Here is a 25,310-nt window from a genome sequence, read left to right as displayed (position 1 = left end):
CAAAGGGAGGGTAACCTGGACTGCAGCAGTGTATACACTCGAACATCTACATTTATGGTAGGTACAAAACTGTACTATGTTCATCGTGTTACACTGCTGCAGCCATTAGACTTGGGAAGAATCCCAAAGCTGAGGTAGGGTGGCTGGATCTATAAGGCATTAGGTGTGGCTATAAGGCCCTGTAGCACAGCAGTGGCAAAGCCAGCTCTGGATTTAGAGTATAAAGGCAGATGGTAATGCTTGGTGAAGATATGCACAGAACTCCATGTTGCTGCTTCCAAAATGTCCTTGGTAGGCACTCCTCTGAGGTAGGCAGTTGAAGTGGCTGTTGCCCTGGTGGAGCGAGATCTAATGCTGCTAGGTATAGGTTTCCCATGGTGTGTGCAGCAGAAACGTATGCAATGTCCTATCCATTTTGAAATAGTCTGTTTTGAAATGGCTTTTCCCTGTGCTCCTGCAGCATATGCTACCAGTAATTGCTCAGATTTTCCGAAAGCTTTGGTTTTATCCAAGTAGAAGCGTAACTGCCTGTGAATGTCCAAAGAATGCAGCAGTCTCTCCCATTTATTCTGTGGTTTTGGATAAAAAGTTGGCAAGTGAATAGTTTGGTTTAGTGCCACACTTGAAACCACCTTTGGCATAAACGTAGGGTTAGTTCTTAAGGACAACCTGTCCTGGTGGAAAATGAGGAAAGGTTGCACAGCCATTAGTGCCTGTAATTCTGAAACTCTTCGAGCTGATGTTATTGCCAGGAGCAGAGCAGTTTTCCAAGAAATATATTTTAATTCTGCTGTGTTAGCTGGCTCAAAGGGAGGTAAAGTTAATTTTTCCAAAACAAAGTTGAGGTCCCAAGTTGGAGTAGGTGCTCTACGGGGCAGTCTTATGTTTTTAGCCCCTCTGAGGTACCATTTTAGCAAAGGATTAGAGAAAATTGGAGGATCCGTGTTGTAATGAGCAGAGATGGCAGAGGCGTGGATCTTGATGGATGAAAAAGAGAGACTTTTGTCGAGCATCTCAGTTAAATATTGTAGAATCTGAGAAATGTTTGAGACAAGAGGGTCAAGGCTGTGAGCCTGGTTCCAGGCACAGAATCTCTTCCATTTATCCGAATAGGCTTTCCAGGTACTAGGCTTTCTGGCCTCCAGAATGACATCCATAACAGCTTTGGAGAGAGGCATTGCTTGCTTGACTAAGGAATTTTCCATGCAGCTGGGTTTAAGGTCTTTAGCTGACTGTGAAGTATCTGATTGTTGTGCTGAGTCAGCAGATGTGGGGTTTGAGGCAATATCCAGGGTGGTTCTTGTGCTAAATTCTTTAAGACTGGGTACCAGTGCTGGCGTGGCCAGTCTGGAGCAATCAGGATCATCTTTGGCTCTTCTTGCCTGGCTTTTATGAGAACCTTTGGAAGGAGAGGTAGTGGAAGGAAAGCTTATACTTGTAGGTTTTTCCAGCTGAATGAGAGGGCATCCACTTTCCATGCTTGTGGATGGTAACTCCTTGTGCAGAATTTCTGTAGCTGGCAGTTCATTGGGGATGCAAACAGATCTATGTCCGGACTCCACCATTTCTGTGTTATCATTCTGAATATTTGTGGATTCAATTCCCATTTGTGGGGATCCATAATGTTTCTGCCTAAGTCGTCTGCCAGTGTGTTTTTCTCTCCTGGCAGGAATTGTGCTTGCAGATGAACTTGATAGTTTAGAGCTGTGTTCCACAAGGTCATGGCTTGTCTGCAGAGGGGGTAGGAGTGAGTGCCCCCTTGTTTGTTTATGTACCACATAACTGTGGTGTTGTCTGTTTTTAATAATAGTTGTCCTGGATGCAGCAGGTCCTTAAAAGCTATAAGAGCATTTTGTACAGCTAAGATCTCTTTTTGATTGATGTGAAGATGCCTTTGTTCTGCGAGCCACTTGCCCTGAATACATTTTCCTGCCATGTGTGCTCCCCAGGCGTAATCCGATGCATCTGTTGTCAGTGTTTGCCTGGCTGTGGGTTGAGTAAAAGGCTGTCCCTTGTTGAGGTGACAAGCTTGAGCCCACCATCGAAACTCCTGTTGAAGGCAAGGAATTAGTGGTATAACTGTTTCCAAACTTTGACAGTGTTGAGACCATACACTCTTTAGGTACCATTGTAGTTTCCTCATATGCAGTCTGGCATATGGAATTAGTAGAATGCAAGATGCCATGTAACCCAAGGCCTGCAGAATTTTTCTTGCAGGGAGTTGGGTTTTTGTTGCCATCAATTGAAAGTATTGAGTCAGTTGTCCTTGCTTGTCCGGCGTGAGATAAGCCATCTGGGCCGTTGTGTTCAAGCTGGCACCCAGGAATATTATCTCTCGTGAGGGCACTAGTTTTGATTTCTTTTCGTTTACTGTGTACCCCAGGCAAATAAACTGTTTTACAAACGCCAGATGCTCTAGAAGAATGTCCTTGCTCTCTGCTTGAATCAGGCAGTCATCCAGGTACGGATAAATTTGAATTCCTTTCTGTCTGCAAAATGCAATTACTGGTGCCAGGCACGTTGTGAAGACCCTGGGTGCAGTAGATAGGCCAAAGGGCAGTGCAGAAAATTGATAACGCATTGAACCTGCTATGAATCTGAGGTATCTCCTGCAGTTTTGTCTGATAGGGACATGCAGGTATGCCTCCTTGAGGTCCAAGGTCACGAGCCAAGCTTTCTTGCCCAGCATGTGAAGAAGCAGTGTCAACATTTTGAATTTCGGAACATCCAGGTAAGTGTTTTGAGAAGAAAGATCCAGAATGGGCCTCCAGGCTTTGTCCTTTTTGGGAACCAGAAAGAGTCTTGAATAAAATCCTTGTCCTTGCTCTTGTGGTGGTACCTCTTGAATAGCTCTCATATCCATGAGTGCTGTAATTTGTTTTTCAGCCTCTGCCCATTGATTTGGTGGCAGATTTAGCATTCCTTTTAACCTTGGCAGAGTGTGAAAGTGGAACCTGTAACCTTGAGATTCAATGTTGAGAACCCATTTGTCTTTGGTGATCCAATGCCAATTGTGACAGAAAAGTGCTAGTTTTCCTCCCAAGGGGGCTGCCAAGAGAGAGTTGTTTGGCAGCTGTAATGGGAAGTAATTGAGGCCGCTTTTTATATGGCTGGTGCCTGTCTTCCCCTTCTTTCTGGCCTGGTGCACCCCATTGTCGAGGCCTGTAAGGACCTTGTGACTGACCTCTACCTCTTGGACGCCTGTAACTGCCCCTTTGAGGTCTATCTGTAGCCAGAAAGGACCAATTCTTTGTTGGCAATTTCTGCTAAATCTTGGTGGCTGAACCTGTAAGAAATCCTTTACCATTTGCATAGATTTTGCCTTATCCTCCATTTTCTTTAATAACTCTTCTGCCTTAACTCCAAATAACACATCCTGCTGTAAAGGTGCATCCAATAATTTTGCTTTAACATGATCTGGTAACATATGTTCTTTTAACCAAGCATGCCTTCTAATGACAGAGACTGTAACTGCTGCTCTACAGGAGGCTTCTAAAGAATCAAAACCACATGGCAAAGTATGCTTTTCCACTTGTTCAGCTGCATGCAATAAATCCTGCATTTCTTTAAAATTAGGAGGGTCTGAATCTGGAAGCATTTTTTGTTTTAACTGTGACATCAAAAATTGCTGATATTTTAGCATGTGAAACTGGCAATTTAAGGCTCTCATTGCTAAGGTTGCAGACATATATACTTTCTTTCCCCATCTGTCCAATGCTCTGGAATCTCTGTTAGAGGGGAATGGATTTTTTGCTGATGAGGCCTTAATCCCTTTGGGTCCCTGAGAAATAGTTTCAGGGTCAGCAACTGGGCTTTTATACAGAAATTTGTGTGAGTCAGGGACTCTGTAGTATCTGTCAGGTTTAACTGGGGCTGGAGGTAAGGAGTCAGGATTTAAGCTGGATTCAGTATACACATCATCCACAATGTTTAACAGTGGCGGAATAGCAAGGGGTCTGTGTTGAGGTAATAAAAGGAAGTCTCTGAGCCTTTTCTTGGATTCAGAGTAATCCTGGCCTTCCCAATGGAAATGCTCCCTCATGGTATGTAAGGTTTCCCCAAAGGAGTAGTCCTCAGGCGGAGAGGCTGATGGAACTGATTCCTCAGCATCAGAGTCCTCATAAGGAGGTAAAGAATATCCTAGGTCTGAGGATGAATCTGAAGAAATGGACACCTGGTCAGATGAGTCATAGTATGCATCCTGTCTGGGCCTTTTATCAGGAGGGGGATGGGACCCCCTGATCAGAGTGATTAGATCTTCGGCCATTTTGAGAATTTGTTTCTTAGGCACGGAGGCCTGTCCTGGAGAATGCTGAATTTGTTTCTTTGTTTTTAAAGGAGGCTTAGACTTAGCAGGGGGTTTGGTTAACTGAGTAGGCCTGAAAACACCCTCTGAAGCTTTGGGTTGCTCAGCTACTCCGGATCCCTCTGAAGGGTTAGCCTCGGTAGGCTGAAGAACTTGCGCATCTGAAGGGCTAAACATCTCCAAGTGGGAGTCAGCAGCGGCCTGTGGTTCTGCAGAAGCGGTCATCAGGGGCTGCGAAGGCGCCTCGCTGAAAACTGGAGAACCGGCGACCGGCCTAGAAGAGGCTTCGTCGTCAGGTTTGGGCCTCGGATGCCTGTCCTTGTCTTTGCGCTTTTTATGTATTCCGGTCATCGGAAGTTCCAAAAGCATGGTGTAATTAAATTTTCTGCCAAAATAGTGTCGGGCAAAATCAAACCAATGTTTAATAGTGCGCTTGTTAAACCTAGCACAAAACCGACAACCAGTGACGTCGTGGTCTGGGCCTAGGCATGGGATACAATAGGAATGGAAATCCTTACGAGGTATTTGCTTCCCACAAGAAATACAGTTATTAACTTTTACTGACATCAGACTGAGGCAAGAAAAAGTTTCCCCAACGGGGTACTTAGCTTTGTAGAAGACTTCGGTTCTGGATTCGGAATGAAAATCTCAGGAGTCGGCCGACCGGCACTTGCGAACTGCTTTTTTTTCGGGCACTGCGCGGCAAGAAAGGCTGAAGAAAATGGCGCCGGCTGCATCTTATATACCCCTGTCGCACTGACATCAAGGAGGAGGCGACAGCAACTGACGCCGGACCAAGACTTTGGAACTCAGGCCGACTGGGGAACCGTCTGACGGCAAGACAACCCAAGTGTAATGACTGCAGCAGTGTAACACGATGAACATCTGAGGCTCACACACAACAACCTAAGAGAACCTGTGGTGCAGATCCCAGACAACAATGTGCTAACACCACTTTCCAACATCACTATCGCTATGCACTGCAGCAGCAGAGGCCCAATTCCCTATTGACTTACCAACAGAATTTGATATACTACGTGTGTTTAGCAAACTCGTGGAGGCAAAGAAGTGCTAGAAACCTGTTGCCCCTACTGAACAAGGATGAGCTGGCACAGAGCCCTCTGCCCCTCTAAAGCAGAAAGGGAGTCTTAATTCCTTTCAGTTTAGTCTTGGCCTGTACCAATAGCTCTGTTGAGAATGACTACTTTCATAACAAATCCTTTTGGGGCAAGAACTTAAAAACTCTAAGATATGGTCATCTGATATCTCATTCAGAACCCAGTAGTCATCAAAAATCCTTCCTCAATCTAGTAAATTCAAATAATCAGTGTCACCAGCTCCACTGCACAGAAATATAAAGCTATGACTGCTTCCCAGGGCCAAGAATCCCTAGCTTGAACACTGGGAACAGATAAAATGTAGTCAGCTGGAGGTGGGTACGAAGAGCATTCTATGCTGTTACAGTACTTCAGTGATAAATAATGTCTCTAGCCCTACCATAACAATGAAAAGCCACAAGCCAAGTGTCCATAGAGAGCAATGTGTGGGGGCAGCACACATACATACACCATACCGACAATACTGTACTGGTGCTGCGATGAGGTCAATGGTAGGCCAAATAAAGAGAAAAAAGATGCAAACTGCCAAAGTATGACTGACTGCCTCAGTTAAACTCTTTTCCAACATCAAGTAATGGGGACGTGATCAGCCAGGTGAATGAATGGCTCATAATGGTGGGCAATAAAATTAGTTAAAAAAAATCCAGAAGAACCAGGATATAATTGAGAGTATTCATTGGAAGTCAGGAATGAAGTGGTACCTACACAGGAGATTATATGGGTGAAGCTGGTGGATGCCATCTCATGGATCAGTGAGTTACTGCTCTTTCTTCTGAGGGTACTGTTTAGGCTCGAAGAGGAGGAAAAAGCTAGGCAGCATCACAGAAATAAAGGCTTGTATCATTTTTTGATGGTTATGCCTTAAGAGGATGCCACACTAGAAGATAAGAGAGTCTGAACTGCACCATCAGGCAAAGGCACAGACACATTCCTAAGCCTGCAATAGCACACTATAAAAAAGCCCATGAAGAAATCATTGAAAGGGTGCATCCCTGTGACTCCATGACCCCCATAATCAGGGAGCTCTGCCAGCATTCTCCACACCCTAGTAAACAAGGAAAGACTGGAACTGAAAAGTTAAGACAATTAAGGAAATAAAAGCCCAAAGTGGCAGAGAACACCCTGATGCCCACCCTAAAACAGTATGTTTCTTATGAGGAGGCAAGACTGAAAGCTGCTGTGGGTCTTTTTTTCTTTTTTGGATTTAAAATATCAAAAAACATACTTTGACTGACACTCCACTCTGCTGGGTTTTCATAGAGGGCATCCACCTTCTTAGAAGCAGGCAGAGGTTGAAGCTGGATGCTAGCAGGCTGCAAATATAACATCCTTAAGGACAGATTCCATGGCAGCAATGACCCCAAGGCTCATCATCCTTCTTTCCAAAAAACTGTTTCAACTAACTGCGGACAGATGGCAGGTGGACTACATGAAAATTCGCAGATGACTTCAAGTCACAGGGAAGGGAGTTGCAGACTGGTGAGGAAACTTTATCACTGATTATCTCTGAAAATTAAAAATGGACTCCCTATCAGGAATGGGAGTCCAAGCCATTTTAAAAGTAAACAGCAATTTAAATAAAAAGCATCAACTTTGTAACAATGCATTACATTTTTGAAGTAATTTTTCCCTCTGCGGTTTGGGGGAGTTATGTTCCCCATTCCCCTGATACTGAGACACCTAGACTCCAGAATAGGGGGAAATCCTAAGGCAATTAGAATACACATTCTCCTCACTTGCATATGCAGTTATGCAGTTACAGGCCATAAGTTTCCAACAAGCACTAGAAAACAAAAATGGCCTCAACATCCTCACAATTACCTTCCTAAAGGTAGACAGAGGGAATGGAACACAGGTCTTGCCCCTAGCAGTCTGAGCTCAACAAGACATGCCAGGTGAAGAGGAGCCCATAGTATTAGATGTTGGGTTTTGGAGTATCTGTGTAAAGCTTTGTGTGGACAAGGGGAAAAAAAACATGGCCCTTAAGTGTGTACTCCTGCACCTAAAGAACGAACAGTTGTGTAAAATCTTACCATAATCATGGATGTCCTTCTCTATGTTGCAGCATTCTTTACATATGGGTTGTATTTCACCCACTGACCTGACTTCCAGCCTGTATACAAAAGCTTACAGCCAGTGTCAGTACATGGGATGTCACACATAGGCTCTAACAACATCAGCTATAAAAAGGGACGTCCGTGCGTATCATCCTCAGAACAAGTTAGCCCCATGAGGAACAACACTCCTAAGGCAACCAGGAGTCATCCTAAGAAGTAACAAGTTGTAGGGGGAAGACGAGAGGGACAGCATACTGCAACACAGAAGAGAAGGACATCTATGGCTATGGCAAGATTTTACACAACTATTCTATGTCCTTCTATTCAGTGCTGCAGTATTCTTTACATATGGGAGACTGCCAAAGCTCAAAAGGAACACAGGGAGGTGGAAGGAGTCGAGGAAGAAAGTGAAGAAGCATTTTCCACAAATCCATGCAGAATTTCTCTAGCAAAACTTGCTCTGGACCTAGAGATACTATCCAACTTGTAATGTTTAGTAAAAGTATGGAAAGAAGACCAAGTAGCAGCCTCCAAAATGGAACTGGCATCTAGTCCTTTAAAGAAAGACCCTGATGAAGCAAAAGATCTGGTGGAATAGGCTCTGACAGAAGACGGTAGAGATTTCCCATGAAAATCATAGCGAAACACAATAGCTTTAGACATATGCAAATAAATAGTTTGGAAACAGGTAAACCCAGAGCTCTGGGGGAAAAAAAGACAGAGTTGATCTGACTTTGTTACAGATTTTGTTTTGTCCAGGTAAAATCTGAGTTGCCTATGTACATCTAAAGTTTGTAAAATCCTTTTACTTGAGGACTGAGGAGAAGGAAAAAAGGTGGGCAACTGAATGGACTGATTAAGAGACAACTCATTCATCACTTTAGGCATGAGAGAAGGGCTAGTTTTCAAAAACACTCTATCCTTGTGGAAGACCAAAAATGGCAGGGATGCCATCAAAGCCTGAATCTCTGAGACCCTCTTAGCAGGAGTCAAGGCTACCAGAAGCACTGTTTTCCAAGTGCAAAACTTTAGAGGAGCAGAGGCCACAGGCTCAAAGGGAGCCAGGTTGAGCTTCTCTAAGACACAGTTGAGATCCCAAGGAGGAGGTTTGATGTGCATGATGCCTTTAAGTAAAAGTTTGGAAGTTAATGGAGGTGTTAATGGCAAACAAGCAGAAAGAGCGGAACAGTGGACTTTCACTGAGGAATATGACAGGCCACTTTTAAGCAATTAACACATGTAAGAAAGCACTACTGGAATGTCCACAGATAGTGGATCTAGATTTCTTTTACGGCACTAGATAGAAAATCTTTTCCATTTGGAAATATAAGATTTCCTAGTATTGGTTTTCCTGGCCTCCTTGCAAAACCCTAAACATAATATTGCAGTGTGTTAAAATTAATACAGATGAATTATTCATGAAACGGCATTGTCTACATTTGCCACAACTAAACGTTTTAGGCTTTGTAATTTGACTGGACTGAAACTGATCAGAAACATGATGCTCAAAAATAGTTTTCAAATTAACAAACCTTTTAAAAGTAAACAAAGGTGTTTCACCAAGAACGGCTCTTAAGTCGGGGTTGCCAAGAATAACTTTCCAATTGTCGAAAATATTGTCCTTCGTCAATCAATATTTATATAAGGACAGCTTGCACCCTTTACACAAGAAGAAAGGTGTTGGAAAGAGTCAGCTGATTAGATTGAGTAGATTGACATCTATTGATTCTGTCTTTATAGAACAGGTTAGTAAATTGAAAGAATTTTTTATGGACCATAGACACAAAGCTGAATGGCTGTCCATCATAGAGAATGCAGTTTTATTGCTCAAGGCTTGTCCAATCCTTTGTAAGTGGGGTAACAGTACTGGATTGGTGGATGGTGAGGGAGTCGGCCGAGTTATAGCCAATCAGGTTAATTTCACACATGCTTTTCAGATTCCAATAACCAGTCAAATGTGGTCTATTAGGAACATTATTTTCGACAACTGAAAAGTTATTCTTGGCAACCCTGACTTAACAGCTGTTCTAGGTGAAAAACCTTTGTTTACTTTTAAAAGGTTTGTGAATTTGAAAACTATTTTTGAGCAGCAGGTTTCTTATCGGGTTCAGTCCGGTCAAATTACAAAGCTTGGAATATTTAGCTGCAGCAAATGCAGATAATGCTGCTTCATGAATAATTCATCTGTATTAACTTTTACACACTACAATATTATGTTTAGTTCTAATTTTAGATTTGATTGTAATTCAGGCTTTGTTGTTTATGCTGCTCTCTGTGACTCCTGTAATTAATTTTTCATTGGTAAAACTATCAGGTGTGAGAAAGAGAGTGTATGAACATTCACTGGCCGTTAAAAAGAAAGATACGAACAACGCATTGGCTAAACATGCGGCTGCTTGTGTTGCATTCAAGAAATTTTCATTGACGGTTACTGTCTTTATTAGTGGGTATTTCAATGGTGAGACACAGATACTTCTTGAATGCCAGGAATCTGCTTGGCAGATTAGATTGAGGGCGGACAAAGTTCCAGCACTCAATGAATCCATTGATATAAAATGTTTTTTAATGATGCAGAAATACTATTTTTTATTGTCAATTAGCTTAGTTAATTCATTTTATTAATTAATTTATATAATGATGGTTTGACTGATTTCACTGGTCACGTTTGTCACATGACAAGTTATGTTTTGTATTTAAATTTATGGTCAGGCCCTTACTGTATAGTGTAAAGAAGTTCTGGTTTTAAATGAAAAGAATGAAAGCACTTACTATTATCCCTGTGTTCTTCTTGTGGTTTTGCTGTTGTTTTTTAGTTTTGCACATAGTTTTCTTTCAAATGAGCAAATTGTTAGCCAGAAAAAGAAGATCTAAATATGGGTGAACGTGAACCCCTTGGACCCTCAGGAAGGCAATGGCTGGAGCCAGGCATTTTATGAATACCCTTGGGGCAGTGGAAAGACCAAAAGGCAAGGCAGAAAACTGAAAGTGCAAAGAACCCACCAAGAAACTTAAGAATTTCCTGTACTGAGGATGAATGGGAATATGCAGGTAAGCATCTTTGAGAACCAGAGAAGCCATGAAGGGCTGAGGAGTGCTAAGGGGAAAAAAAGAGTTTGCAATGACAACATTCAAAAGGAAGACACTTCCAGGAAACTGTTTAAGTGGGAGAGATCTAGAATGAGTCTCCAAGGACCATCCTTTCTTGGAACTAGAAACATTCTGGAGTAAAACCCTTTTCCTCTTTATTCTGGAGGAACAGTCTGAATGGTGCCTTGAGAAGGAAGCTGAGCTAATAGCTGAAAGAACAGATGTAGTTGACAGGGGTTGAGGAATCCCTAGGAAAGGAGAAATAGTCTTCAAAGTCATAAAGTACCCTTTCTGCTTGACAGAAAGAATGCAGGAGTCCTGAGTGATCTCCATCCGAGCTGGAAAGGAAAGAGAAAGGTGATGAGAGAGAGGTGTGTGACTTGGAAGAAGGGAGTGATTGTCACAGAGAGCTAGATCTGGCCTGAAAGGGCTACTGAGATGGAGGAACAGAGCAGAAGATTTTGATTGAGAAGGTCAGAAGCAGAAGCAGAGGAAGATCTAGCAGGTCTCCTAATAAAGGATGTCTTCACAGGAAAGTTCCTATGGAATATGGGAACAGGAGAGACAAGCAAGTGTTTCATATCTTGGAGTTCTTTACCTTTTTCCTGCAGATATTTAAAGAGTTCTGCAGCAGCTGAACCAAAAAGGGCAGACTTATCTAGAGGAGCATCAAGTAACTTGGCCTTTATGTCATCAGGTAAAAACTGAAGCTTCAACAAAAAATGCCTTCTAAAAACATAAGCCGAAGCCGCAGCCCTGGAAGATGCCTCCACAGGATCATAGCTGCACTTAATTGAATGTCTAGCTACCTGAGAAGCTGCAGACAAAAGAGAGAGAACCCAAGATGTAACCCCTAAGTCTGGTAGCTGGACCAAGGTCTGAGAAAGCAAAGCCAAAGACTATCTGGACATGTGTCTGGTAATTAATGGCTAAGGTGAACGAAGTGTATACCTTCTTACCCATTCTCTCAATAATCTTGCTTTCCTTATTAAAGGGAAGAAGCTTGGCAGAAGGAGATAAGCAAGAAGATTTATCAGAGACAATGGAGACCACAGCTGGGTCAGCTGAGGGGCATTTACAGAGAAGCTTACAGTCATCATGGATTTTATAAAACCTATCAGTTCTCTTGGGAGCAGGAGCCTGGGAGTCAGAGGTTTTGGACAAGGATACAAAAGCAGCTAGGAAAGCTGGAAGAACAGGAGGAACAGCAGAGAGTGCAGGGACCTTCATTTGAAGTAGATCACAACAACACTTTTGTTCTTCAGAAATCTGGGAACAATCCCATTTGAAAAACTCCCACATCTTATTAATAGTTTCCCTGAAAGAAAGCTCTTCCATTGGGGAATCTCCCCCGTTAGACTACTCCTCAAGAGAGGCATATTCCAAAGGAGAAGTAATCTGGGTGGAACATGTAAGGGAGTCTTCATCAAAGGAGGAATCCTGAAATTCAGAGGAAAGGGCCTGAGACTAGGTAGCCTGCACAGTGGAAAAAACCTGAGGCCCTGAAGCCTGAAGTGGAGAAGAAGTGAAGGCAGGAATAGGGAGAGAAGAGGAAGGCCTCAAAGCCATCAAGGCCTTAATAAGACACTGTGAGAAAGCATCCCAATCCAACTGAGGAGTGGAAGGGACATTCAGATATTTGGTCTTTTGCTTCTTTTCAACATGTCTTTCTGAGAGAGGAGGCAAGGAAGAGGAGCCGGATATAGGCTGCCGGATATAGGCCTAATGCCTGACTGATCCCTAGACAGAATGACAGAAGCATCACTGAAGCCTCACCACAGTCCTCCAGCAAAACTAGTCACAGCTCCCCCATGTCACCTGAAATGGACATTTGCATAGCCTCAGACGTGCTAGGATCTGCACCCTTGGCAGCTTCCCCAGAGGTACCTGCCGAGGGAATGGACTCGACCTCTGAATGTACCACCGGGTCTTCACCGACCTCAAGGGAAACATCGGAGGTAGAGAGGGCACGGCTGAAGTGGATTCAGGTTTTGGCTTACAGACCTTCCTCTTCAAACTCAACTCAACCAAACGACTTGCAGAAGTCTACATTGCATCTCTAGCCAAACATTTCAGACATTGGTTCTCAACATAAAGATTTAAGGAAAAAGATGGCTATGCAAAGTCTTTGGCACAAAGGCCTGACAAACAGAACAAGACTGGTGATTGTTGTTAGGCCCCAAACAAAAAAGACAAAGGTCATGACTATCTTTATGTGGAATCTGCCTTCCACACATACACTTGCCCTTCCTGGATGACATGAACATCAGCAAACAACAGAAGCAATAAAACAAATCCCCAACAGGGTACTTATCTGAAGCTGGCAGCAATACAGATGGAATCTAACTGCAGACTGTACACAAGAGTTAACCTTCCAAATGGCGTTGAAAAAGTTTTGAGGATGTTATGTGCAGATGTACCTTTTATGGCTGACATTGTTAGATCCTATGTGTGAAGTGCCATGCACAGGTAGTAGCTGTAAGCTTTTATATACAGGCCTGGCTTTGCTTCAATTGGTGGAATACAACCCATATATAAAGAATACTGCAACACTTAATAGAAGGACACAGTACAACTGTATCTATTTGCCATAAATGTAGAGGTTAGACTGTCTTTACCACTGCAGTAATAACAATATGGGATATCCCTTGGCTAGCCCAAAACACCAGTGACTTCATCCCCTCCTCTATTTCCAGCAGATGCCATGTGCCTAATGGTAGGATACCCAAGTATATGGGTCATCAGCTGGCACTATGTTTTCAAGTCTTTTTTGCCCCCCTGGGACTGCAGTCCCATACTCTGAGCCTCAGGCCAGGAGCAGCATAAGCAGCTCAAAATGTCCTCAATGGGTGCCTCAATAGGGAACATGAAACCTAAACTAACAAAGGGTGATGGGGTGTGAACCATGAGGACTAAGGGGAAAGGAAACAAGCTTCTCCGCAACCACTGGGGGGACATAGAGGAAGGAAGTTAGGAAAGAATACTGCAACAGTAAAGACCCTTGAACATCTACATTTATGGTAAGTAGACATGACTGCACTATGTTCATACTCTTGTACTGTTGCAGTAATAACGATATGGAAGGAATCCCACAGCAAAGAAGTAGATGTTTGGAACAGTTTATGATGAAGTCAGAATACCCTGAAAAAAAGCAGATGTAAATCTAGCCCTGGTCTTGGAGAAGATTAGTAAACTGTATTGCTTGATAAAAGTGTAGACTGAGGACCAGGTGTCAGCTTCCATGATTTCTTTGGTAGGACCCTCTCCCAAGAAAAACAGGAGTTGCCCTAGTGGAATGCGTTCAGAATAATTTACCATGGTCTATAAGAAAAGGTAATGAATACTAAAATCCATCTGGAAATGACATGCTCACCTATAGGCTTTCCTATTTTATTGTTAGAGAAGTCCACAAAAGGTTAGTTTTCCTATCTGTTCTTGATTTGTTCAGATAACATCTGTGCTATGAGCATCCACAGAATGAAGAATATGTTCTCATCTGTTTTGAGAATGAGGAAAGAAGGCAGGAAGGAGCAGAGACTAATTCAAACATACTTCGCTGACCACCTTGGACGTAAATGGAGAGATCTGTCCTGTGGCGGACCTTTTCAAGGTGAAAGATCAAGAAGGGCTCTGTGCACATTAGGACTTGCAATTCTGCGACCTTTGTCTTAAGTAATAGCCTCCAGAAAGGCAGTCTTCCATGAAAGAAACTTGATGTCAGCAGTTGCTGCCGGCTCAAAGGGTGGTAGGGTAAGCTTCTCCAAGACAAAACTGATATCCCAGGAAGGAGAAGGTACTTTCCTGAGAGACCTGAAGCAAACGATTCCCTTCAGGAATTGTATCTAAAGATAGTTAGAAAAAATAGGTGGCTACATAGGAAGGCAGACAGAAATGGATGACACATGAATTTTAATACAGGAATGAAAAAAGCTGCAGTTAAATAATTCAGCTAAGTAAGTTAACACCAGGGAAAATTTTGCACTTCGTGGTAGCTGACCTTTTCAGTGACACCAAACAGTGAATCTTTCCCATTTTGAAGCACAAGATTTTTCTAGTACTTGGCTTTCTAGCCTCCATCAAAATTGCCAGGACGTCCTTATCAAAAGATATCTCGAGGGGAAAAGATTAAATAATCCATATTGTCAACTTCAAGATGCACAGGTTGAAGTGTATGGCAGTTCCTCTGTTCTGGGTCAACAGATTCACATTCTCAAGTAGCAGCCAATATTTCTACTTGTTTGAGCTTGGGAGCAGAAGAAACAAATGCTGACTTGGCCAAAAAGGTGCTATCAAGACCACCCTTGGCCCTTCCTCCTTGAACTTCAGTAATACCCTGGGGATGAGAGGTATGGGAAGAAAGACATAGAAACAGACCTGTTCATTGAAAGGAAGAGGCAATTCCATTCCAGGCTTTGCTGCCTGTGGTCCTTGTGCAAAATATTTCTAACTGCCTGTTTTGTTTGGTGGCAAAAGGTCTACTGCTGGCACACCCCATTTCTATGTTACGTGTTGTAAAGTGTCCCTGCTTAAGCCCACTCCTAAGAATTTGTCTTTGAAATGCTGAGGCGGTCTGCTAGAAAGCTGTTCTCCCCTGGCAGGTAGTGAACCATCAGACGTAATTGCATAGACTGAGCTGTATTGCACATCTGCATGGCTAACTGATTCAAGGATAAGAGCGTATTCCTCCCAGTTTATGTACCACATCACTTTGGTGCTGTCTGTTTTCAAATAGGAGTACCCCTGGTTTCCAGAGTTCCTTGAATGTCGATATGCCTTTTAGGATGATCAACAGTTCTTTTTGGTTTAAATGACTTTTTAAAGAGGCTTTGTCCTATTTTCCCTGCCCTTGAAGGCAGCTGGAATGTTCACCCTGTACCAGATCTGAAGCATTTGGAGTTAGGATCTGAGTTTGTGGCTGGATTGTATCCATCACTCTAACTCCTTTTTTAAACAAGGAAGGAGCTGTTTTTTGTAGATGAGAGAATGCCTGTGGTGTCACCTCACATTCTTAGGGTAACAATGAATTTTTCTGATGTGCAATTTTGCCACAAAGATAATGCACTTCTGCATGTTTTGTCATTAGTTGATGTTGGATTCAAGTCAGATGAGGGACAATAAACAGTGCATGCGGAGCTTGAGGCTGTTTCAGCAATAGGCAAGCTATTTTGCCAGCCTCTGAACTGATCCTTTATCATTTCCTACACACCTAAACCTGGCCTGGCACTGTGCAAGATAACTTCCTGCCACTTCATTCACTACCCCAAGGCCATTATCTTCCTCCAGGTCACAAAGCCTCAGTCTTACCACTAGCTGCCTCTCTTGGGTGATACTCTGGCTTGTAATCTGATAACTGCAAGAACATACAAATATTTCTATATTTTAAGCATCTAAACACAGGAACCTCCCTGTTACATACAAAAGGATCAAGATCTCATCTGTGTGACCAGAAGACAAGTGGACAGTTTAAGGACACAGCAAGCCCTTTTGGCACAATAAGCAACATCACATGTGCTACCAGCAAGCACACACATCTATTAGTAGAAGATCCACAGAAACGTCAGCACAACATAAGAAGACCAAGCAGCTGTTAACTGCTGACAGCCTTCAAACTCAGGTCACATATCTAACAAAATAAAGTAATAAATACAAAATCCTGCCAGATGGACGTCAGAGGTCATGTGAAAATCTGTAGCAATAGGGAACATGTATTTTTAAATGAACAGTTGCTACTGAAAAAAAAATCTCTTGGGAGAAATAATTTAACGATGTCATATTTCCCTTTAGAGCTACTGGGCTATGGATTTTTATCCATTACAGCATTAAATAAATAAATACATACATAAACATAAAATTGACACTTACACAAGGATAGCAGAACCAATTATCAGGTCGAGCGTTTGACAAATAGAAGCAGTTCTTGCAAAGCTGAAGTTCATCTAACTGTAAAGTAAACAAAAACTAATTAACACCACAATGTAATATAGCTGTAGTTAAAAGCATGATGTGGTAGCACTGGTTTTATAAAACAAAGTCTATAAACAGTAGTAAGCAATGTCATTACTGTTTTACTGCTTGTTATTAATTAAATGGGCATAACTTCTAGTCTAAAGTGCCCGCTAACTTACAGGTGAGGCTTGAGAGCCCCGACTTTAATAAGATAGACATTGTGTCAGTGGCTTAACATCAACATCAAAATCTGCTTTACAAGTTTATTCAAATATTACAATTTAAATGTATGACATTCACTCTAGTCAACAGGTCAAAACAGTAGTTAAGCAAATGGAAAATACAGAGCTGCATATTCATTAAAGATTAGTACTAAGAAATCTAAGAATAAAAAACAATACCTGATCAGAACATTGCCATTACGCATCACTCATTTAAAGTTGTATACTATTAGCTGTAACAGTAATATGCACTACATTCAAAGTTAAAGAAAGTGGAAAAAAAAAGGGATATAACTAAACTTTAAAGAATAGCGCCCTATTGAAATGTCGGCCCTCGGAATGCCTACTGCAGACAAGTTGAAAAAAAGAACCTTGATGACTGCTCTTCTCCTTTAAACTTATCTTTGCAAGGGCAAGCACCTCTGCACCTCCCACACCCCCTGAACTTATATATATATACCAACTCTGAGATTACTATACCTCAGAGAAAAGGGAAAATTCCAAGAAATCGCCATCTTAGACTTGGTATATGTTAAGTCCATTTTTAAGCCATTCAGTCTCTGTGTTTCAGGACACACTCTAATGGGTACTGGCATGTCAAATGATTATCATAAATATCATGCTAATCAGAAGAAAATACCGCAAAATTAGTGATTTTTTTGTTGACGCTGTTTTTACTTTTAAAAAAATTACAATTATCCACTGAGCCTGCCCAATGGCATCACTCCATTTACCTAAATGGCTCATGTGTTCCATCAGGGACAAGAAAGTACAGTTGTGTACACTTACCATAAATGCAGATGTTCGAATGTATTCACTGTTGAAGTCATCACACTTGGGTTATCTGCCTGCAGGTAACCCTCAGTAGGCCCAAACACCAGAGTCTTGGGATTTCTGCGTCAGATGCTGTCGCCTCTTCCATGACGTCAGGTCATCAGGAGTATAAAACAAGCAGCCGACGCCATTACATCAGTTTTTCTTGCCCCAGATGTCAGGAGCGCGGAAAACAGGAAGCAATTACATGGCATGGAACACCTCCAGTAAAAAGTAAATACCATTGCCATAAGATATGGACAAAAAAGAAGACAGGCAGAAAGTATAGAAGAGTCAGGGGGCTGAAGAGAGGGTAACCAGGACTGCAACAGTGAATACACTCGAACATCTACATTTATGGTAAGTGTACAACTGTACTATGTTCTTCGTGTTTCACTGTTGCAGTCATCACACTTGGGTTGACTCCCAAAGCTGAGGAAGGATGGAGGCAGTCAAGAAGTATTAGGGCTAGCTAGCAGGCCTTGCAAGACTGCTGTGGCAAATCCAGCTCTGGATTAAAAAAAATAGGTAAGTGGTAATGCTTGGCGAAGGTGTGTACAGAACTCCAGGTTGCAGCTTCCAGGATGTCTTTGGTAGGGACCCCCCTGAGAAATGCTGTAGAGGTTGAGGTAGCCCTAGAGGAATGAGTTCTGACACCCTGTGGGGTAGGTTTTCCACGGTGTTTGTAGCAGAAATGGATGCAGTGTGCTATCCATTTGGAAATGGCTTGCTTTGAAATGGCCTTTCCCTCTGCCCCTGTAGCAAAGCTGACTAGCAGCTGGTCAAATTTTCTGAAAGGTTTAGTCCTGTCAAGGTAGAACCTGAGCTGTCTGTGCACGTCCAAGGAGTGCAGGATCCTTTCCCCTTTATTCTGAGGATTAGGAAAAAAGGTTGGTAAATGGATGGATTGGTTTAAAGCCACACTGGATACTACTTTGGGCATAAATGATGGGTTAGAACTGAGGGAAATCCTGTCCACATGGAAGATAATGAAAGGATCCACAGCCATAAGGGCCTGTAACTCAGACACTCTTCTTGAAGTGATGGCTTTACTTCTGTAAGGCTGTTTTTCAAGAGAGGAATTTTAATTCTGCTGTAGCAGCAGGCTCAAAAGGGGGAAGTGTGAGCTTCTCTTGTACAAAGTTAAGGTCCCAGGCAGGAGTGGGAGCTCTCCTCGGGGGTCTTAAATTGTTAGCTCCTCTCAGGAACTGTTTGACCAGAAGGTGAGAGAAGAGGGGTGGCTCAGTACTGTAATGAGCTGAGATGGCAGAGGCATGAAACTTAATTGATGAGAAGGATAGGCCTTTGTGGAGCAGCTCTGCTAGATAATCTAGGATTTGAGCTAAGGTGGGCATGGCTGTGTCCTTTCCCTGAGACTGGCTCCAAGAAAAGTATCTTTTCCACTTTTCTGAATAGGATTTCCTAGTATTAGGTCTCCTGGCATCAAGAATGACATCCAGCACCTGCTTACTGAGGGTTGCTAGTGATGTATTCATGGAATAAGACAGGCTGCTAGGTTCAGGGTTTGCAAAATGCAAAATCTGGCCCTTCTGCTGGGACAGCAGAGAGGGGGGCCTGATGTAGGTGCCAGGGCGGCACTGCTATCAGACTGTGTAAAAGTGCTGGCGTGGCCAGTCTGGTGCAGTAAGGATTGTCCTTGGCCTGTCCTGTTTGATCTTGAGTAGTACTTTCGAGAGGAGGGGCAGAGGGGGAAAGGCATAGATTGAGAGGTTCTCCCATGTAACGGATACGGCATCCACTTTCCATGCTTGGCTGTGGGGAGGTCTGGTGCAAAGTTTGCTCATTTGATGGCTTTGGGAGGAAGCAAAGAGATCCACCTCTGGAGTCCCCCAGCTGTGGATCAGAAGTTTGAATGAGTTGGGATGCAGTTTCCACTCATGTGGGTCCATTAGATTTCTGATTAAGTTGTCTGCCAGTGAATTTTGTTTGCCTGGTAGGAATTATGCTTGCAGGTGCACTTGACTGCTCAAGGCTGTGTTCCACAGAGCCATGGCTAACCTGCAGAGTTGGTAGGAATGAGTTCCCTCCTGCTTGTTTATGTACCACACAACTGTGGTGTTGTCTGTCTTTATCAAGAGTTGCCCTGGAACGTTAAGGTATTTGAAGGCTGTCAGTGCATTCTGTACAGCTAACATTTCTTTTTGATTGATATGCAGGTGTGTTTGTCTTGGGCTCCATTTGCCTTGAATGCATTTGCCTGCTATGTGAGCCCCCCATGCATAGTCTGACAAGTCTGTTGTTAGGGTTTGGGCAACAGGGGGTTGAGAGAAAGGGAGTCCCTTGTTGTGGTTGCAAGCCTCTGCCCACCAAAGGAACTCTGTCCTTAGGCAAGGAAAGATAGGAATCACTGTTTCCAGGTCCTGAGAAGGTTGACACCAGAGACTTTTCAAGTACCATTAACGTTTCCTCATATGCAGTCTTGCATATGGAATTATGAGGATGCATGAGGCCAAGAACCCTAGTGCTTGCAGTATTTTTTTTGCAGATAACTGGGTTTGGGTGGCCAGTAGTTTGAAGTAATTTGTCAAATAAACCTGCTTTTCTGGAGTGAGGAATTCCATCTGGGAAGTTGTGTTCAAGCTTGCTCCCAGGAATACACTCTTTTGGCTGGGTACCAGATGTGATTTCTTTTTGTTGATGGTATACCCCTGAGAAGTTAAGAGTCTCTTTACAAACATCAGGTGCTGAAGTAGCAACTCTTGACTTTCCGGCTGAATCAGGCAATCGTCCAAGTATGGGTAAATTTGAATGTTTCTCTGCCTGCAGTATGCAATGGCTGGAGCCAGGCACTTTGTGAATACTCTGGGCGCAGTAGATAAGCCAAAGGGAAGTGCAGAGAACTGATAGTGCATAGAGCCTGCCCTGAAACGTAGATATTTCCTGCAAGATTCCTTATGGGGATGTGCAGATAAGCTTCTTATAAGTCTTGGGTGACTAGCCAGGAGTCCTTAGCTAGCATAGGAAGCAGCTGCTGGAGAGTAAGCATTTTGAATTTTGGTACCACCAGGAATGTGTTGAGAATTGTCAGATCCAGGATAGAGCACCAAGAGTTCTCTTTTCTGGGCACCAGGAACAGTCTGGAGTAGAAACCCTGTCCCCTTTGCTCTGCTGGAACAGGTTGAATAGCCCTGATACTGAGAAGAGAAAGTACTTGCTTTTGGGCCTCCACCCACTGGTTTGGAGAAAGGTCTGGCAAACCGTTTGGGGTTGGCAGTGAGTGGAAGTAGAATCTGTATCCCTGGGATACAATGTTTAAGACCCATCAGTCCTGGGTAATGTGCTCCCAGTTTTTTGAATGTAGGGTGAGTTTTCCTCCTAGGTGTACAAGTATTTGGGCATGGCTGGGCAGGATGAAGAAAAAGTCATTGTGAACTTTTTCCATAAGGGGGTGGCTTACTACTCCCTCTTTTTGAGGTGGGAGCACTCCATTATTTAGATCTGTGCATACCCTGAGACTAGTCTTGGTGGTCTGTTGCCCCTGGGTTTGGGCTGAGAAGATCTTGGAGGGACTGGAAAGGACCAGTTTTTTGAAGGCCAATGCCTAATGAATCTAGATGTCTGCACCTGTAGGAAACCTTTAACAGTTTGCATAGATTTAGCTTTTTCCGAACTTCTTCTGCTTTTGTGCCAAACAATAATTCTTGGCTTAATGGAGCATCTAGTAATTTTGCTTTGACATGGTCTGGCAAGATTTGTTCCTTCAGCCAAGCATGCCTTCTCAAAACAGATCCAGTGACAGCAGCCCTGCAAGATGCTTCTAAGGCATCAAAACCACACTGCAAAGTATGTTTACTAACTTGGTTTGCAGAATACATTAATTCTTGTAAATCTTTATTTTCTGCACAATCAGGGAATTTTTTGTTTAATTAGTTCCATAATATGCTGCTGGTACTTCAACATGTGATACTGGCAATTTAAAGCCCTGATGGCAAGGGTTGCAGAGGGGGCTATATTAGATGCACGAAAAGACTTTAGCGTGAACGCTCACATGAGCGAAAATGCCAGGAATCGTAACTGTGATTGTGGGGTCGTGAGGAGTGGGATATTTGCCCTTTCCTCACTGTAGTGCGACCTCGGAGTTGGAATATATAGTTAGCAGGGGAGGGGCACAGCCCCCCCCCCCCCACAATAGCAAGCTCGATTACCGGCATTTTCGCTCATGTGAGCGTTCGCGGTAAAGTCCTTTTGGTTTTATAATATAGACCCTGCAGAGGTATATACCTTCTTTCCCCATCTGTCTAAAGCCCTAGAATCCCTGTCCGAAGGGGTAGGGTTTTTGGCTGTAGTAGCCTTAATACCTTTAGGTCCCTGGGAAATGGTCTCTGGATCCGCAGTGGGATTTTTAAATAGAAATTTGTGAGAGTCAGGTACTCTATAGTACCCGTCAGGCTTTCTAGGAGCTGGTGGTAAAGTATCAGGGATAAGACTGTATTCCATGAAGACATCATCTACAATCTCCAGAACAGGGGGTACAGCTAAAGGCCTGTGCTGAGGCAAGTCTAAAAATTCCCTGAGTCTCTTTTTTGGACTGAGGGTAGTCCTGGCATTCCCAGCAGAAATGCTCCCTTAAGGTATGCAAGGTTTCACTGAAAGAAAATTCCTCTGGGGGAAGGCAGAAGGAATGGAATCCTCTTCATCTGAATCCTCATACGCAGATAAGGGTATGTCCTGGTAATCAGAGGGCTCAGAGTCATCGGACGCAGGGTCTACAGAATCAGAAGGAAAATCAATTCTTTGTCTTTTAGAGGGGGAAGGATGGCTTCCCCTAATTAGAGTAATAAGGTCTTCAGCCATTCTAAGCATTTGTTTCTGTGGCATGGGAGCTTGAGAATGCGCTTTGGTCGTTCATTTCCTAGGCATAGTGGAAACTCTGGGCCTGAGAAATTCAGTAGTTTTAGTCAGAAACGAAGTAGTCGGTATAATACGAACATTGGAAGGTCTGAAAACACCCTCAGAAGCCGGTGTCTGCACAGTGGCTCTGGACCCATCCAAGGTAGAGACATCCGCAGGTTCCATGGTCGAAGAAGCATCTTGCGGCATACCGGACTCCGAATGGGTCACAGTAGAGGCCTGCAAATCTGTAGAAGCAAGTATCAGGGGCTGTGAAAGCGCCTCACTGAGTACCGGTGGTCTGGCGACTAGCTTAACGGAATGTCGTCGGCAGTTTTGGACCTATGTGGTCTGTCTCTGTCTTTATCATTAAGTTTTTTCAGAAGATCGGTAGTCGGATAGCTTATCGAAGCCATTTCAGAATACAGAGAACGAGAGCGAAAGAAGTTAGTGACAAAGACAGCCAGACAACGAATAGTTCAGGAGTTTAACAAGGCACAAAACCGACAGCAAAGAACGCCGTGGTCTGGGCCTAAACAGGTGACACAGTAAGAGTGAAAACCTCTGTGAGGTATTTGCTTTCTACAGATAAGACAATTGTTAACTTTTTCTAACATCGGTTAGAGCAAGAAAAAAGGATCTAGCGGGTACTTAGCTTTAGAAGACTTCAGGTTTGAAACTCGAATAACGAAAATTTCAGGTAGCAGCTGACCGGCACTTGCAAACTACTTCTGCTTTGGACTCCTGCTCGGCAAGAAAAGCTGATGTAATGGCATCAGCTGCATGTTTTATACCCCTGACGACCTGACATCATGGAAGAGGCGACAGCATCTGACGCAGAAATCCCAAGACTCTAGTATTCGGGCCAACTGAGGGCTAACTGCAGGCAGATAACCCAAGTGTGATGACTGCAACAGTGAAACATAATCATCCAAAGTTAAGTGAGAGGCTCATGACACATTCATTCCTGCCAAGGGGTACCGCATCAGCCCAACTGTTGCCCCAACGATGAACATCAAGTGGTAGGGAGTAGGCCAACTGCCAGGTCTGTGCTCACAGGTATCACTCAAGTGGCAAGTCAGAGACAACTCCTTCACCTCAGGATGAGAAAGCCAAAAGCAGCCACTCACTTCAATCCTCCTTTACCTTCTACAGATGCCCAAGCTGCTAAATAAGCTCAGGTCACCAGTGTCACTTATTATTTTATTTTACATTTATTTACCAGGTTGTACAACAATCACAATAGTCACAATAAGAGTTTGATCCCCTTAACCATGATGCTGGCTTTTTGAGCATACATTATATGGACTTGTAAAGTATCAAATAAAGGCTTTGTTTGATTTTCTGAATGAACCACTACAAATAACCACAAAATTATACAAGTTGATACAGTGCTACAAAGGTAGAAATTTGTTCAACTTCAGTTCACCTTTTAAGAGATTCATACAACACATTCTATTTAAAGAATGAAAATGTAAAGCCATCATGGTCACACTTCTAAAAAAATGTGACCTTTACATCAAAAGTTGATTACAGGATACTGCACACACAAAAGCTATTCAGACACAGGTTACCTACAAAATTACACAATGCATATATTTTAAACAGAAAAGAAAAAAAATCACTACAAAATCACTACATTTTAAACAATCTAAGTGAAACTTTAAAACAAAAACAGACATCAGAACATTGCAATTCCCAGCTAGCTGCAAAATTAGATGTACTTCATAATAACCACTTTTTTATTGTTTTGTTTCACCTGTAAAGAAAGCATGCAAAAAAATCACATATTTTGCAACTATCACCCTACCCTGAACAAACACAACATGCTTTCATAACACACATCTCCCTCCCAATACATTTAAGAAAACGGTTTGTATAAATGGAATAAGTGGGGTTCAGGCATTACAAATCATGATCATTTTACACAGCAGGCCAGCACAGTCATTCATCTAACACATGCCTTCATTAAGTAGCCTAAAAATAACGAGCAAAAAAATAAATAGAAAACAAAACATAACAGTAACACAAGATGGCAGAATAAGGAGGATGGAAAAGTACAGGAAATTACATCATTGACATACCTAATGTGCTTGCGTACTGAAACACCCTTGCATATCCTATTTTCTTCGGATATTTTGTGTGTGGTTATGTGCGTGTTAACAAGCATGTGTATTATGTGCATCCGCAGTGGCACAGGCAAGAAAACACTACGTATAGTAGTATACACTGATAACAGTCAGGGGTGGGGTGTGTCACACTAGTGTGGGAGGCTAGTGTACAATTCCAAAAATCTACATCCTGTGACAGCAATAATAATACTAAAGGTAGAGTGCTAGCTTCGGTGCTGTGTTAAAGTAAAAATACTTACATTTGGAGCTACTGGTAAAATGGTGTCCTATTTGGCAAATATACCCATCTAGCCTACATATTATGACATTCCTAGAAATGCTATTCCAAAACAAAAAATACTTGAATAAAATTTTTTGATGGATGCTTGCACATACATCCCAGTCCAAATAACATAGAATGGGATTGAGTGTGCCCAAGCCTGAAATCTTTTTCAAACAGCATCCAAAGGTACCATGGGAATCTGCACGGTTTCTCTCACTGGTTCAGAGACTCCTGCAGGAACAGTAGAAGTGGGACTATGGGACAGGAACAGTAGAAGTGGGAATCTGGGTCACCTCTATTGCCACTCTGGAGACAGAGGTGGTACAGAGTACACTGAGATGAAGCTAAGCTTTAATACAGGCAGTCAATATCTCATCTCAACCAATCTGCAGTTGGCTCAGGAGAGACATGGAGGAGTGAGCTGATGCAGCTGAAGCTGATCTAGATGAAAGGTATTTAGACAGCTGCTGTTTCCAGGAGAAGCTACTAGCTCTCCTCCTTGGAGCAGAGTGTCAGA

General features: G+C 42.9%; 1 protein-coding gene across 6 annotated transcripts in view; it reads right to left on the bottom strand.

Annotated features, from left to right (window-relative positions):
- ZMYND11 (zinc finger MYND-type containing 11) overlaps window positions 1-25,310 on the bottom strand; it is a 1,778,022-nt gene that overhangs the window by 443,890 nt on the left and 1,308,822 nt on the right. For all 6 annotated transcript variants that reach the window (XM_044064681.1, XM_044064682.1, XM_044064678.1 and 3 more), the window contains one exon: window positions 16,431-16,508. In XM_044064681.1, coding sequence (XP_043920616.1) covers window positions 16,431-16,508 — 78 coding nt within the window. The remainder of the gene's footprint in view (window positions 1-16,430; window positions 16,509-25,310) is intronic.

The sequence above is a fragment of the Protopterus annectens genome, chromosome 3.part0 (genome assembly GCF_019279795.1).
Source record: "Protopterus annectens isolate FY-2018-M chromosome 3.part0, PAN1.0, whole genome shotgun sequence".
Classification (NCBI taxonomy): domain Eukaryota; kingdom Metazoa; phylum Chordata; order Ceratodontiformes; family Protopteridae; genus Protopterus; species Protopterus annectens.
This window is presented reverse-complemented; position numbering and strand designations above follow the sequence as displayed.